Source organism: Poecilia formosa, unplaced genomic scaffold (genome assembly GCF_000485575.1).
Source record: "Poecilia formosa unplaced genomic scaffold, Poecilia_formosa-5.1.2 Scaffold621, whole genome shotgun sequence".
NCBI classification, from domain to species: Eukaryota; Metazoa; Chordata; class Actinopteri; order Cyprinodontiformes; family Poeciliidae; genus Poecilia; species Poecilia formosa.
In genome coordinates this window covers 179,654-193,732 of record NW_006800560.1, presented here as the reverse complement: position 1 = coordinate 193,732, position 14,079 = coordinate 179,654, and the positions used below count along the sequence as shown (strand labels likewise).

Below are 14,079 nucleotides of genomic sequence, written 5' to 3'. Positions count from 1 at the left end.
AGAAAAAAACATTTTAATACAGAAAATATGAGCGTCATAAAAAGCATGTTTAATACCTGCTTAAATGCTATTTTCAACAGGTACTTTTAATCAGACCAATGAGCCTCATTGGACCGTTTATTGTTATTTATTTAATTTGACTTTATGTTAGCAGCGTACTCTCCTATCAGATTGAATCTATATTACAGTCAAATCTGAGTAATGAGAGGGATAAAACATATTGATTAAAAAAACATGACAAAAAGGACCAGTCAGAAAAATTAGAAAAAAACATTTTAATACAGAAAATATGAGCGTCATAAAAAGCATGTTTAATACCTGCTTAAATGCTATTTTCAACAGGTACTTTTAATCAGACCAATGAGCCTCATTGGACCGTTTATTATTTATTTAATTTGACTTTATGTTAGCAGAGTACTCTCCTATCAGATTGAATCTATATTACAGTCAACTCTGAGTAATGAGAGGGATAAAACATATTGATTAAAAAAACATGACAAAGTTGTCATTATTGTGTTAAATACGTCTTCTTGTTTCTTTTTTCAATGCTGATTGCTGCAGCTGTGAATAGATTTACAACCCTTGCTTAGTGTACTTCAGCTTTTTTCAAAATATATTTCTATAAAATGATGAACTTTCTATCACCACTGATTTAAATAAATGCCTAAAATGCCACATTTTTAGTTTTTATATTAACCATTGCTTGTATTTATCTTGATCAACAACACATTTTGTCACATTTGTGACTTAATTTTACTTTCTATTTTGTTTTCAGCTTTTTAAAAATGAAGTCTGAGATCTTCTGTTAACCAGCAGACAACCTGCTGCAGGTGGATGCATGCACACAAAAATGTCTTCATTTCCTTCAGGTGCAAAGTCTGAAGTTGCAACTCAAGCATATTTTGCTCAGGGGAGTTGATTAATCTCCCGTGTTTCATTAACACACACTTTAATCTCCCTGAGGCTGAAAACATTGTGATGCTTTATGGCTTTTTATGGTCCATTTGGATGTAAAATCATGGGAATGTGAAACCAAAAGGTCAGTTTTCTTCTATGATGTCACGCAAATGATTTTCTTCAGGTTTTGCTGCAGTGGAAAGATGTAAATATATCCAAGCTGATTGATTCCCTGATGCTTAAGTTATATATGCAGTTTTCTTGGAAAGCTGATTTGGATTTTCTTGGTAAACATTCACAATGAAGGTGGAGCTTCATTTATGGCGAGATGCTGCTGACATGAGTCCAGAAATTAAAAAATTTAACTCAGTAGGTCACGACATGGAGCAAAAGGGAACAACCAAACTTGTTGGGAAAGGACTTAGCACACTTCTGCCTGATGCACTGAGCGCCTTCCACATTATTCTGGTGGCTCTAGGAATTGTGGGTAATATCATTGTGTTTGGAGTCACTGGAAAGGGTGTGATGGTGGAGCGCAGCACGAGACATCACTCGGACATTGTTATCATTAATTTGGCCGTGTCCAACCTCATGGTTTTACTTTTGAGGAACGTGTTGCTTATCTTTTCGGACCTGGGCTTAAAGGTATGAACCACTTACACAAACATCTGATGTGCTGCTCAAAAAACTAAAAACTATGGATGGAAAAGAATAAAAAAAAGCGTTTTGCTTGTTGAACTAGCTCTCATTTTGCACATAGAGTTTCGGTCCACTCACTGTTAGCAGAAATGTCATCATATCTGGACTTTAAAGAGCTTCTTTGAGCTATTCTCATGGCAGAGTTTATTCATTTAGAGCAAAAACTGTCAACAAATCTTAAACAAAATGACCTGATGCAAAAGTTTAATCTCATCGGATATTTTATCTACTCCATTTAAGGTCAAAATTATAAATACAAATGTATACATTTAATGCCACTTATAATGAATGAAATACCCCCTAACAAACTGCACCAGAAGCACACTTTTGTTCTTCATTGATCATTAAAGCTAATCAATTCGACGTAATTTCAAATTCCTCAAAAGAAACACTGGGTTTTAAACATATTCACAGTTACAAGGGATATCACTGCATCTTTACATTTTTATTCTTATTTGCTCCTTTTATCTTTTAGTGTCTTGTTAGTTTCTGTAGTTTAGCTTAATGTCACAATCTGAGTTAAAGAGTTTATTGAATGAATTGTTTTAAATCAAATCAGATGTTATTTGTTTAGCACATTTCAGCAACAAGACAGTTCAGAGTACATCATGAAGACACAAAAATCAACAATTGACACATTAAATTTTTCAGAGTGTCATCATTACACGTCAAAATGTTGGTTATTGTTTCATTTAAGGTACAAAGGCATGGGTGGCCAAGTCCAGTCCTCGAGAGCTACCATCCTGCAAGTTTTAGAAGTATCCTTACTCCAACAGACCGGGATCAGCTCTACAAAGGCCTGATAACGAGCCATTCATTTGATTCAGGTGTGTTGAAGCAGGGATGCATCTGAAAGTTGCAGGATGGTGGTTCTCGAGGACTGGACTTGGCCACCCCTGTACAAAGGCAACTTTAAACAGGCAAGGTTTTAGTCACTTGTCTAAAGCAGTGGTCCCCAACCCCCGGTCCGTGGACCGGTACCGGTCCGTGGACCAATTGGTACCGGGCCGCGCAAGAAATAATTAAATATTTCTGTTTTATGTATTATTTGAGTCTGGAGGATCTTTTATTTTGAAAATCCTTTAACCGGATTCTCTCACTTACTTGAGCCAACACTGAGCCCACAAGCAGCAAAATGAGTAAGAAACAGATTAGATGTCTTTGGAAAGTTTCTTTGCAAAGGGGAAAAGGCCCAGAGAAGAGACAGGAGGATGGATTTATCCCGGACCGATAGGTGATTCCCACATTACAAGCCGCTCTGTGTAACATGCAGCGGCCGGCTGCTAATGAGGCAATGAAGCTTCAAACTGCTTCACCACGTAGAGACCAATCAGGCTGTGGGTATAAGCAACACTTCAGGTGTCATTGTCTCTCGTCACTCCCAGATGGGACCATCTCGTTGCACAGAAACAAGCTCAGGGCTCCCGTTAGTCTTTATCGTGAGTTAAAATTTTCACGAAAGTAAAATGTTTGTTTTTGTGGCACATCTGTATCTTATTTTGAAGGGATATGTAAACGTTACCATAGCAACCAGAGTCAGAGCGTTTGGGCAGTGGTCGAGAGGAGATGAGTAGAGCTTGTGAGTCTTAAGTCTGGTTTAGACGGCAAGATTTAAGAATTGTGGGCCGATTTTCCAAACCTCTGTGACCACAGAGCTGATAAAAGTACAACAGGTTCAATCGGTTCGTGTTCAGCTACAAGGCAGGAGCAACACGAACCGATTCCAGAGGATAATCCAGTAAAACCCCCAACATAACATACGGGAATTTAAAATAACCAAACACGGATGACGATGTAAAAGCAATAGTGACAGTCTGTGGACTCATTTTAAGAGATAAAATACGTAACAAAAAGAAAAGGCGGTGGATAAAAGACGACAGGAACAGCCGCTCTATTTGCTGCACTATGATTTGGAGGCAACTATGTTTTTTCATAGTTAACATTTTAACTGAATAAACATAATAAATATATATAATAATGACCTTAACATATAATAGTAAACATTTCCACATATCATCTCCGATATCCACCGGACTCTCAGTTGCGCGATATGTCAGCTGTTTGGGATTCCCCTCTGTTCTTAGTCTGATTGGTTACCTGTCACATTCAGCAGGTTGTATTCTCGTTCCCAGTCAGGGTAAACCCCACAGGCTGCGATAAAAGGGCCAAGACAACCCAAATTGGGTATATTCAGGATTTAGCAGGAACACCAACATGCAGAAGCCTGATCTGACGGTTCACCCCACCCGGGCCGCAGCAAAATTTGCAAGTCTTGACCGGTCCGCGGTAATAAAAAGGTTGGGGACCACTGGTCTAAAGGATTAAAAGTAGATTTAAAGGAACTCACTGTTTCAGCAGTTTTGCAGTTTTCCAGAAGTTTATTCCAGATTTGTGGTGCATAGAATATGAATGCTGCTTCTCCAGAGTTTGGTTCTGGTTCTGGTTCTGCAGAGCAGACTGGAACTGGAAGTTGGTGGATGTTTGTAAGTAAATTCTTAGATTTTGGAGAGAAGTTGTCTGTATTTATTCTGTGTATGTGCAGGGCTTGGTGTGTGCGACTTCATTTAATCTATTTTTCTGTAATGCCACACCTGACCAGGCTGGTATTCATAACTGAGCGACTGAAAGCTAGCTGGATATTATTTCCTGATAATCAGGTGGTGCCCCGTCTTGGTATTTTGATCTAAAATACTAACTTTATTAAGAATTTTCTTTGGTACTTATTATTAGCAATCCATAGCCAAACAAAACCTATTGCTGCTCCACATTGTAGTTCCTATTTTAAAGAATGGGTAAAAGAACCAAACCACCCAAAAATCTGGACATAAGGGCATAAACCTGTGAATAAAAATCAATCAGATATTTCCTGATCAGCAGAAACTCTGCTACAAGTAATTAAAGGTCTGTACTTCCTTCAGGCTGATGGTGTAAGGAGTAAAGATGCAAAGCAAGCACCTTTTCCTCAGGGGAGTTGATTAATCTCTCGTGGTTCATTAACACACACCTTAGTTTCCCAGAGGTTGAAAAAATTGTGATGCTTTATATCTTTCTGTGATTCACAAGGAAGTCAAATCGTCGGAAGGTGGAACCAAGAAATCAATTTTTAGCTGTGATGTCACCAGACGGAGCTTCTTCAGTTTCAGGAAAAACAAAACCCCAAAGCTGGTTGATTCCCTGATGCTTAACTGGGTGTCGGTGTTCTTTGAAGGCTGATTTGAGTTTCTCAGTAAACATTCACAATGAAGGTGGAGCTTGATTTGGGGCGAGATGCTGACATGAGTTCAGAAATTCAACATTTTAACACAACGACTGAAATTATGGAGCAAGAGACGACCAAAAAACTTGTGGGAATGGGACTTCGTACACCTTTGTCTCCTGCACTGACCGTCTTCCATATTATTCTGGTGGCTCTAGGAATTGTGGGTAATATCACTGTGTTTGGAGTCATTGGAAAGGGTGTGATGGTGGAGTGCAGCACGAGACATCACTCGGACATTATTATCGTTAATTTGGCCGTGTCCAACCTCATGGTGTCTTTTATCAGGAACATACTGCTTATCATTTCAGACCTGGGCTTCAAGGTATGAACTGCTTACAAAAACATCTGATATATTGATAAAAAAGTAAAAATATGCAGTGGAAGCAACTCATGGAAAAATGTTGTGCTTGTTGAACTTGATCTTATTTTGCACATGCAGTTAAAGTCAAAGGTTTAGAAACAAACACAGTGTGTTTATTACCTCAGGAAATACAAGTATGTGTGATATGGTGTATACACATACAAACCATTTTAAGATAAAGTAAAACCATTATTTATTTATTTATATGTATTTTATTGGAATGACAGTACTTAATTTGCTAAAAAAAATACTTATTTCTGATATAAGAGCCCAAAATGTTTTCAGTTTCAACCTTGTTTTGAAGCTAGTTTAGCATGTAAAAAAGAGGGGCTCTCCAAACAAGTATATTAAGCTTTCTACACTAATGATTATTATTACATTATAAAAATAAATGTGAGGTTATTGGTCCATTTTTTTACCCATACCAAGCCTGAACCTGGTTAAAATCTGTGAGTAAATATCTCTCCGAGCGTTACCTGCTAACAAAAACGTCGCACTTCCTTCAGGTTGGTGGTGAAAGATGGAAAGCTGCAACTCAAGCACAATTTGCACAAGGAAATTGATTAATCTCTTGTGTTTCATTAACACACACCTTAATCTCCCTAAGGTTGAAAACATTGTGATGCTTTGTGACTTCCTCTGGCCCACGTGGAGATTGGCTCATCGGTAGGTGGAACCAAAAGGTCCATTTTCCGCTGTGATGTCACTGGTAGGATCTTCTTCGGGTTGTACATATTAGCGGTATGCTTGGAAGTTCACCTGATTTGGACTTTCTCAGTAAACATTCACAATGAAGAGGGAACTTAATTTGGGCCGGAATGCTGACATTGGTTCAGAAATTCAAAATTTTGAAACAACAACTCAAGATATGCAGCAAGAGTCAACCACTAAGCTTTTGGGGATGGGACTTCGCACCGGTGTTTCCCCTGCACAGAGCGCCTTTTACATCATTTTGGTGGCTCTGGGAATTGTGGGTAATTCTATTGTGATAGGAGTGATTGGAAAGAGTGTGTTGATGGATCGTGGGCCGGGTCATAACTCGGACATCATTATTGTCAATTTGGCAGTGTCCAATCTAATGGTGTCCATTGTGAGGAACCTGCTGCTTATCATTTCTGACCTGGGCTTCAAGGTATGAACTGTTCAAATATGCATCTGATGTGTTGCTCAAAAAACTAAAAACTGGGAAGCAAACCGCTGAAAAGTGTTTTACTTGTAGAACTAGCTCAAATATTTACTTCATGTCATTATATCTGGACTACAGCTTCTTTAACCACCCTTTTTTCAGTGTTGATTAATTTCAGAACACAAAATGTCAACAAATTTTAAACAAAGTAACTGGATACAAAAGTTTCATTAAACTGGAAATTGGCTCTATTTCATATAAGTTCAAAATTATAAATACAAGCGTGAATTAATGCATCCTGTATAAAGTTACTCAAGACACCGACTCTTTTGTAGCCATCGGCAAGCTTCTGCCACTGTTCTGAGTTCATATATTTGTTATCTCCTCTTTCCAGAGCTGGTTTATGTGTCTTAGTTGGTTTCCTGACAAGAATGTCACATTTTATTTCACAGATTCTTCAAGACAGATGAGGTTACGAGCTATTCTCCTAGCTTAATGTAACCTTTATGTTCCTAATTGTTCTGTGTAAATACTGAATTATTTCAACCGTTTGACCCAAACTGTCAACCTTTTAGATTAAACTAAATCTGTTGGGATGTTCAAGAACAACCCAGGGTGAACCAAGGCTTGAGTCCATCAGAAAGCAACTGGGACAACAGTGTCACTTGTCCAAATTAAAGACAGTACCACACTGCTGTGGACTGAAAGGGTGTCATTAATTGTTGACGTGGCAGGAGGTAGGCAGACAAACTTTAAAACCAAACCAAACTGAAGGCAATATAGGGTAAAAAGGCCAAAAGATTCCAAGCATAAGGTTAGAAAACACAACAATCTGACAATACCTGGAAACCAAAGCAGGCAGTTGATTGCACCAATTCAGAACAGCTGATATCGAATAAACACAGACTGGGAGACAGATTTGGTGGAGTGACCGTTCCTGTTTCATCCACTGTCTTCAGTCCACAACATTGGTTTTTATTTTTAAGCAGTTATGAGGCACAGTAGCAAAACACTAGACGACTGCTGCGTAAGTTATTCAACAGGCTGTTGCTAAGTAACCAAAGAGGGAGTGAGTTGCTAGGTAACCAAAAAGTGAGTGAGTTAGTTGATTCCACCAGCTTTGCTTAGCTGGCTATACTATTTCCTCTGCCTACGTCCCCCAGAATGCCATGTGGTTCTGGATCAGAGTTCAGTTAATATTCTTGAATACTGTATTTTCCATCAGACATTCTATTTATTGATATTGATCACAATTTATATCATTATTGATTTATTGTCCATCGGCCCTATGATCTCAATGTAGAGTGCGCTCCAAGACATGAAAACACACAAAACTCACCCAATCAAATATCTCTTTTCCAGCTGTACTCCTCCAAAGGCTGGTGTCAGTTCCTGATGGGAGTCTGGGTCTGGTTACGGTCGGTCAACGTGTGGTCAACATTCTTCCTCAGCGCGTTTCACCTCCACACTCTGAAGCGCGTGGCTCCGACTATTGGACACCTCCAGGGGCCGTGGAGCACATATAGGACCCTGCTGCTGAGCCTGGCCATCATGTGGATTTTAAACCTTCTTTACTCCATTCCTGCTCATATCTTCTCCACCAGTGGCAATGAAAACACCACAGAGGTGAGACAAACACGAAGTTTGCATGTTTTTAAATACAATAAATAACCTTAAACAAACTACAGAGCAATGGCTCCCAATGAGCAGTTAACAGCAGTTAACAGTTGTGAAATTAAACACAGCTAAAATGCACATTAACTATAACACCAAAAAACATATGCAAAATATTGCAAAATTACACAAAAAGTGATCTGTATAATTAAATTTGTTTAAAGTATGTGTTAAAATACTTGTAAAGAAAAACACAGAGTTGATTCTGACAGTTAAAAATAGCAACAGGAAAGGGGGAGGAGCTGCCAGTTACAGGTTGCTATGGTAACTACCAACCGTCAAGAGCTACATAAAAATGTCGGGAGAAAATAACTTTTTGACTACGCAAAATGAATTTGAAGAATAAATAAACCAGTTTTGACAAACTTCACAACTATAATATTATTAAGCTAAAACCCTGTTATTCAAATGCGGACTATTCTCTCCAGCTTCTCCAGAAATCACAATCCAAAAACATGACTTTTGTTCATTTATGAAGTTATATTTTCACAATTTATTTATACATTTATAAATATCAGAGTTCCAAACTAAATATTTAATTAACAAGCTAAATATTTAACTTTCAATTAAATATTTAGTTCCTAACTGTTAAGTCTGAGCTAAATATGTGTTCAGACTACGTATTTAGCTCCAAATGAAATACTTATTTTGCTAGCTAAATATTTAGTTACAAACTAAACATTAGATGTTTATTTGAGAACTAAATATTTAGTTTGCCAACTCAGTATTTAGCTTCCTTACTAAATATTTAATTTGAAAGTTAAATATTTTATTTGTAAACTAAATATTTAGCTAGTGAATTAGCTGACATTTAGAAATGTATGAATGTCATGGTGAAAAAAAGAGTTTGCACAAAGAGACCACAACCCAGAAAGATTACCTGGATATAAGCAATGGACGGATCATCTTTGTAATTTGCATTTCTTCTTCCTCCTCTTTTGATCTCAGACTCTCATGTTGGTGAGCAGCACAACGCGCCCCCTGCTGGGCTGTGTGTGGAACTTCCCGTCAAACTACTCCGGCCTGGCCTACGCCACCACATCCATGGCGATCCATGAAATATTCCCAATCATCTTGATGGCGGTCACCAACATGACGTCTCTCTACACTCTCTACACCCACGGCCGGTCAAGGAGCTCTGTTCAGGACGCACCTGTTTTAAAACGTGTGCCAGCAGAGAGGCGAGCCGCCAAGGTGAGACATATCCTAGAGTCCAAATACTGTTCCAAGAGTGCTGGAACAGTATTTGTTTCAAAGGTTTATTTTCGATCTTCTATGGATGAATTTCTTTTCTTTCCTAGGTGATTCTTGCTCTTGTCTTGCTTTTCATCGTATCTTGGGGAACCAGCATCATCTCTGTCAACTATTTCAACTACAACCGAGGCTCCTCAGCTGAGTTTCTGCTGGTCATCGCTCGCTTCGCAAACATCATCTTCATCACCATGTCACCTGTTGTTCTGGCAATCGGCCACCGCCGGCTTCGTTCGTGCATGAAGTCTTCTGTCTCTGACTGACATTTTCTGGGTGAAGAGCAACATTTGGTCCTTTAGGCCACAAAACAATCCCAGGAAATCCTCCATCCACCTGTTGTTCAAAGTGTTTGTTAGAGTGGATGCAATGCCTCGCAAAATTATCCATGCTTCTTGAACTTTCTCACATGTCTTCATGCTTGAAGATCTGACATATGGGGCAAAAGTGTTTTCCCCGTTCTTTACTGCATCGGTCGACAGGTACAAATGAGCAGCAAACACCGGAATGATGCAAACTCCAAAATACACAAACACCAAAAACCACAAATGCAACACAAAAATGCTGCAATTTTTTAAAAGACTACAATAAATAAAACAAATCCAAAGGGAAACTACAGCGATCACAAGAAATAGAAGCAAAAGGGAAAATGCAGAAAATTGGAAAAATGAATAGTATGAAATGGTGCAAACTTGCTATATAAAACAGAAGTTCTTGTTTGCTTGCAGCATTTTTCTGATGTCCTCTTTCAAGCAGGACTCCTTAAAACTACATGGAATTTGTTAAGCATGTTCATGAGGTAGAAATTACCCAATCAAAATCCATCGTAAATCCAGTTGAGATGACAACACATTAGCTATTCTGCAAAGGAAACCGGATAAAAATTTCATTCTTGATGTAGATAGTAGTAGAGAGATCAGCCCTAAGACTTGCAGCAAAGATGGTTCTGCAAGATATCGACTCTGTGTGTAAAAACATTGAAAGCGTGTCAATATTTTTGTGAAACACTCATGAGTTTGACTCATGGAAATGAATGTATATTTACTGCGTGGCCATTTCTTTTTAATTTAATATGTGGCTTGGTTGATTACAAAGGTCTTTCAAAATGAGTAAACAGCTCAATTTAACCTTAATATTTAAACAAAACAAGTTAAAAATGCTGATATCATTCAACAAACAAAGTGAATAAACCAAAGATAAAAAATAACGTCTTGTAGGACAGTTTCTGATGTGTCCGATTATTTGTTTTTATATTTTATGATTTTCATGTGTAATTTAGCTACTGGAAAATTTCAGCGAATCAACATGATTGTTTTTGAATCAATCACACAGGATGAACCTCTCATTTTGTTTCCCACCCCACACAACCAAGAAACAAACACACCCAGCAGTGTTCACTATGCAAGAAAAATTGTAAATTTGCACATTTGTAACTTTTCTGAACCCTTAAAAACTAAAAAAAAAAAAAANCTGACTAGTATATATTCCATTGAGGGAAACTAAGTTTCATATCTGCTCAAGAGCCCCCCTGGTGGCTGAAGAAAAATCCACATATATATGAAAAAAAAACACTGAATGCTCTCTAGTATTGTTCAGGGGGCCAGACCAAATGAGGAGGCAGGCCGTAGCTTGGGGACCTCTGCACTAAACTCTCCCATTAAACTGGGAGAGTTTAGTGCATTTTTTAACTGAGAGAAACCCACTCCACACTCATAAAATGTCCCAAAAAAGCAACAGAAAACTAATTTTTGGCAGAACCTTTTATTTTTGGGACAGTTTGTGATGCCCTACATTCTGTGCCGCCCTGGGTGGAGAGCCGTATAAGCCAAATGAAATCCACTACTGAGCAACAATATGTGCAAACAATCTGTACAGATGAAATGAGAAATTGATTTGTTTTTGTTTGTTTAGATTAAATAAGAGTTCCAATAAATAAGTTAAAGAATAACAAAGGAATTGAAAATGATATGTGATTTTTGATTTACCCAGTGAAGAAAGAAATATTTTACCTTCACTATCTGCGTGGTATAACTTTGTCTTTGACCTTTTTAACCTTAACCTCTTTCTGAGCAACAAAACTGATTTGTTTTCCGCTCGTTTTGGGGGATTTTCTCCCGCTTTCAGCCTCCTGGCTGAGAGGGACGTTGGTCCACACCAGAATCATGCTCCTGATTTTCCTCCTCAGCTTTCCGTGTCCCAGGGCCACCACAAGCGGACTGAATCCCACAAACAGCGAAGCAGAGAAGTGGGCCACGGTTAGCAGCCCCTCGGCATGTTGCCCACCGTCGTGGTTGTAGTAGGTCACCGCGGCGACCTGCAGGACCCAGCAGACCACAAAGAGAGACACCAGACACATGATTACATGAGCGGCCTTACGCTCAGTGGACACGTGTTTGTCCAGCTCCCCGTGGCTTCCTGACTCCGAGGTAACGGCTCGGATGTGCTTGGCCAGGGAGTGAAGGGTCGCCAAGTTGGTGAAAACCATCACAACCAGCGGCAGAATCTCGTTGAGCGCAAGAGAAGTGGATGCGAAGGCCAAGCCTTGTCGGTCGCTGGGGAACTTCCAGACGCAGCCCAGCAGAGGGCGAGTGGTGCAGCTGATCACCATCAGCTCCATGGTGGCGTTGCTTTCAATGTGAGTGGTGAACAGCAGCGCCGGGATTGAGAAGGCCAGGTTAGCGCCCCACACCAGTCCCAACACCACCCACACCCTCCGCCGCTCCCTCTGCAGAGTTAGAGGTCCAAAGGTGACATGTTGTCGCCTCAGGGTGGCGCAGTGGAAGATGCTGAGCGTCAGCGTCACCCAGCAGCCCACGGCTCGCCACCACACCCACAGCAGCATGAAGATCCTGCACCAGCCCGGAGACAGGGACACGTCCAGGCCCAGGTCGGACATGAATATGGGCACGGTGCGGAAAAGAGAGGTGAGCAGGTTGGCCAGAGACAGGTGGACCAGGATGGTGTCGGAAGGAGGGAGTCTCCGAGACGGACTCTCCAAAGCAGATTGAAACACCTGAGAGGAGAAAGACAACAGCCTGGAGTCAATCACTGCTAAAACACAACAGTATTTTGTTTGGTTTCTAATGCAAATATCACCTGAAATAAAACAAAACTAATTTACCAGTAACTTTTCAGCAAGATACAACTCTAGAAAAAAATAAGAGCCCACTGCAGTGAACCCCATTGAAAACCTGGTTATTCCACCAAATTTGGATTTCTGAGTTAAAACATTGGTATTGTTGTTTCTAAATGAACATGAACTTGTTTTCTTTGCATTATTTGAGGTCTGAAAGCACTGCATCGTTTTGGTTATTTTAATTATTTTTCATTTTCTGTAAATAAATACTAAATTTTTGCTTATAATTTCAGAGGCATGTTGTCAGTAGCTCATAGAATAAAATAACAATGTTCACTTTACTCAAACATATACCTATAAAAAGTAAAATCAGAGAAACTGATAATTTAAAGTGGTCTCTTATTTTTTTCCAGAGCTGTATATGACCTTGAGTTAAGTTTTTTAAAAATCCAGTTGAAAAAACACTTTTTCATCAACATTATTGATATAAAACAAGCTATCTCACTGAAAGGTTTCTTGTTTTGTCTTGTTTAAAGTTTACTGAGATATTTTCACTAGAAACTAAAACAAAAATGCCTGGTAAGATTTTACGAAAAAACCTCCCACTCATACACTAAACAGATATTTGCTCTCTCACCACATGGATGACCAAGATGTTTCCCAAAATCCCAGAAAAAACAAAGAGGCCAAACAGAATAGCGTCTACAGTGAGAATCTCTGACATGGCGTCATCCTTTCCTTTCAGACTCGGGTCAGAGGGGTCACGCACAGTGAGCTGCTCCTCACCGCGGGACTGTTTTATACGAGTTCATACAGACAAATGATTAAATCCATCACACATGACAAATCTCTGCTGACCATGTTCACGGTCCAGTTAATCCAAAACATCAACACGTCCCATGTGACACAGACCAACAGAACTGCTGCATCAACAAGTTTAATCACATTATTTACACATGAACTAAAAACTAATAGTTCAGTACTTATCTGTGTAGTTTACTCTATTTTTAACATATTCACAATTCAAATGCCAAAATATAATATTTTGATTACGATTTGTTTGATAATGAGCTTAGACAGGAGTAACTTATTTAATCCTGCCAGTTTTCGATAGATAGATAGATAGATAGATAGATAGATAGATAGATAGATAGATAGATCTGATCTTATCTTATTTTAAACTGTTATGTCTCTATATTGTTTCAGCTCAACATTTTATCTGTTCCACTCCACACACTGATACACTGTTTTTTATCTTTTAATACAGACTCTTTGTTTTTCTATTTGTTTTTATTTATTCTGTTTAAGAGTAAAGAGAGAGAAGTTAATTCAGTCATGCACACCATGAACCGTCCAGGAAGTGAACAAACAAATTCAGCATTTTTTTCATGTTAATCAGCCTTTCATTCTCTCCCTTGGTACTAATTATTCACTGAGCTTCCAGTGGGACACGGTGATGATGTCATGGAATAAACTTAGCTAAACACTGAAGTAAAGAGCAATGAAGCATTTCACCACAATTTAAATATTTCCATTAGAGGCCATTATTAACGAGCAGCCAAGATTTCCTCCTTTGAAAGGAGCTGATACAGCAAACATTTGAAAGAATATATTCTCTTTTTTTTTTTTTTACCTATTTGCACAACAAATGCTGCACATCATCCTGAATGCAACATCCCTAAAACATGGTGGTGGCAGCATTATGATGGATGGAGCTAAATGCAGAGCTCCAGAGCTAA

At 39.0% G+C, this 14,079-nt stretch overlaps 2 protein-coding genes and 1 long non-coding RNA gene across 3 annotated transcripts in view; 1 reads left to right on the top strand and 2 right to left on the bottom strand.

Moving 5' to 3' along the window:
• The window catches only part of LOC103130304 (uncharacterized), a 3,632-nt gene extending 3,097 nt beyond the window's left edge, over positions 1-535 (bottom strand). Inside the window, exon 1 of the long non-coding RNA XR_001660230.1 lies at positions 525-535. This is a non-coding gene — a long non-coding RNA (uncharacterized LOC103130304). The remainder of the gene's footprint in view (positions 1-524) is intronic.
• A 779-nt stretch (positions 536-1,314) lies between these two features.
• Positions 1,315-10,488, top strand: ora3.1 (olfactory receptor class A related 3, tandem duplicate 1). Its single transcript, XM_007541657.2, has 4 exons — positions 1,315-1,542; positions 7,705-7,968; positions 8,965-9,210; positions 9,318-10,488. The coding sequence occupies exons 1-4, from the start codon at positions 1,423-1,425 to the stop codon at positions 9,528-9,530; spliced, it is 843 nt and encodes a 280-aa protein (XP_007541719.1). The 5' UTR covers positions 1,315-1,422; the 3' UTR covers positions 9,531-10,488.
• A 428-nt stretch (positions 10,489-10,916) lies between these two features.
• Positions 10,917-13,449, bottom strand: ora4 (olfactory receptor class A related 4). The gene is made up of 2 exons (XM_007541656.2): positions 12,978-13,449; positions 10,917-12,277 (listed from the first exon to the last, which is right to left on the bottom strand). Exons 1-2 carry the CDS (start codon positions 13,062-13,064, stop codon positions 11,279-11,281), a joined length of 1,086 nt encoding a protein of 361 aa, XP_007541718.1. The 5' UTR covers positions 13,065-13,449; the 3' UTR covers positions 10,917-11,278.
• Between the last annotated feature and the right edge of the window lie 630 nt (positions 13,450-14,079).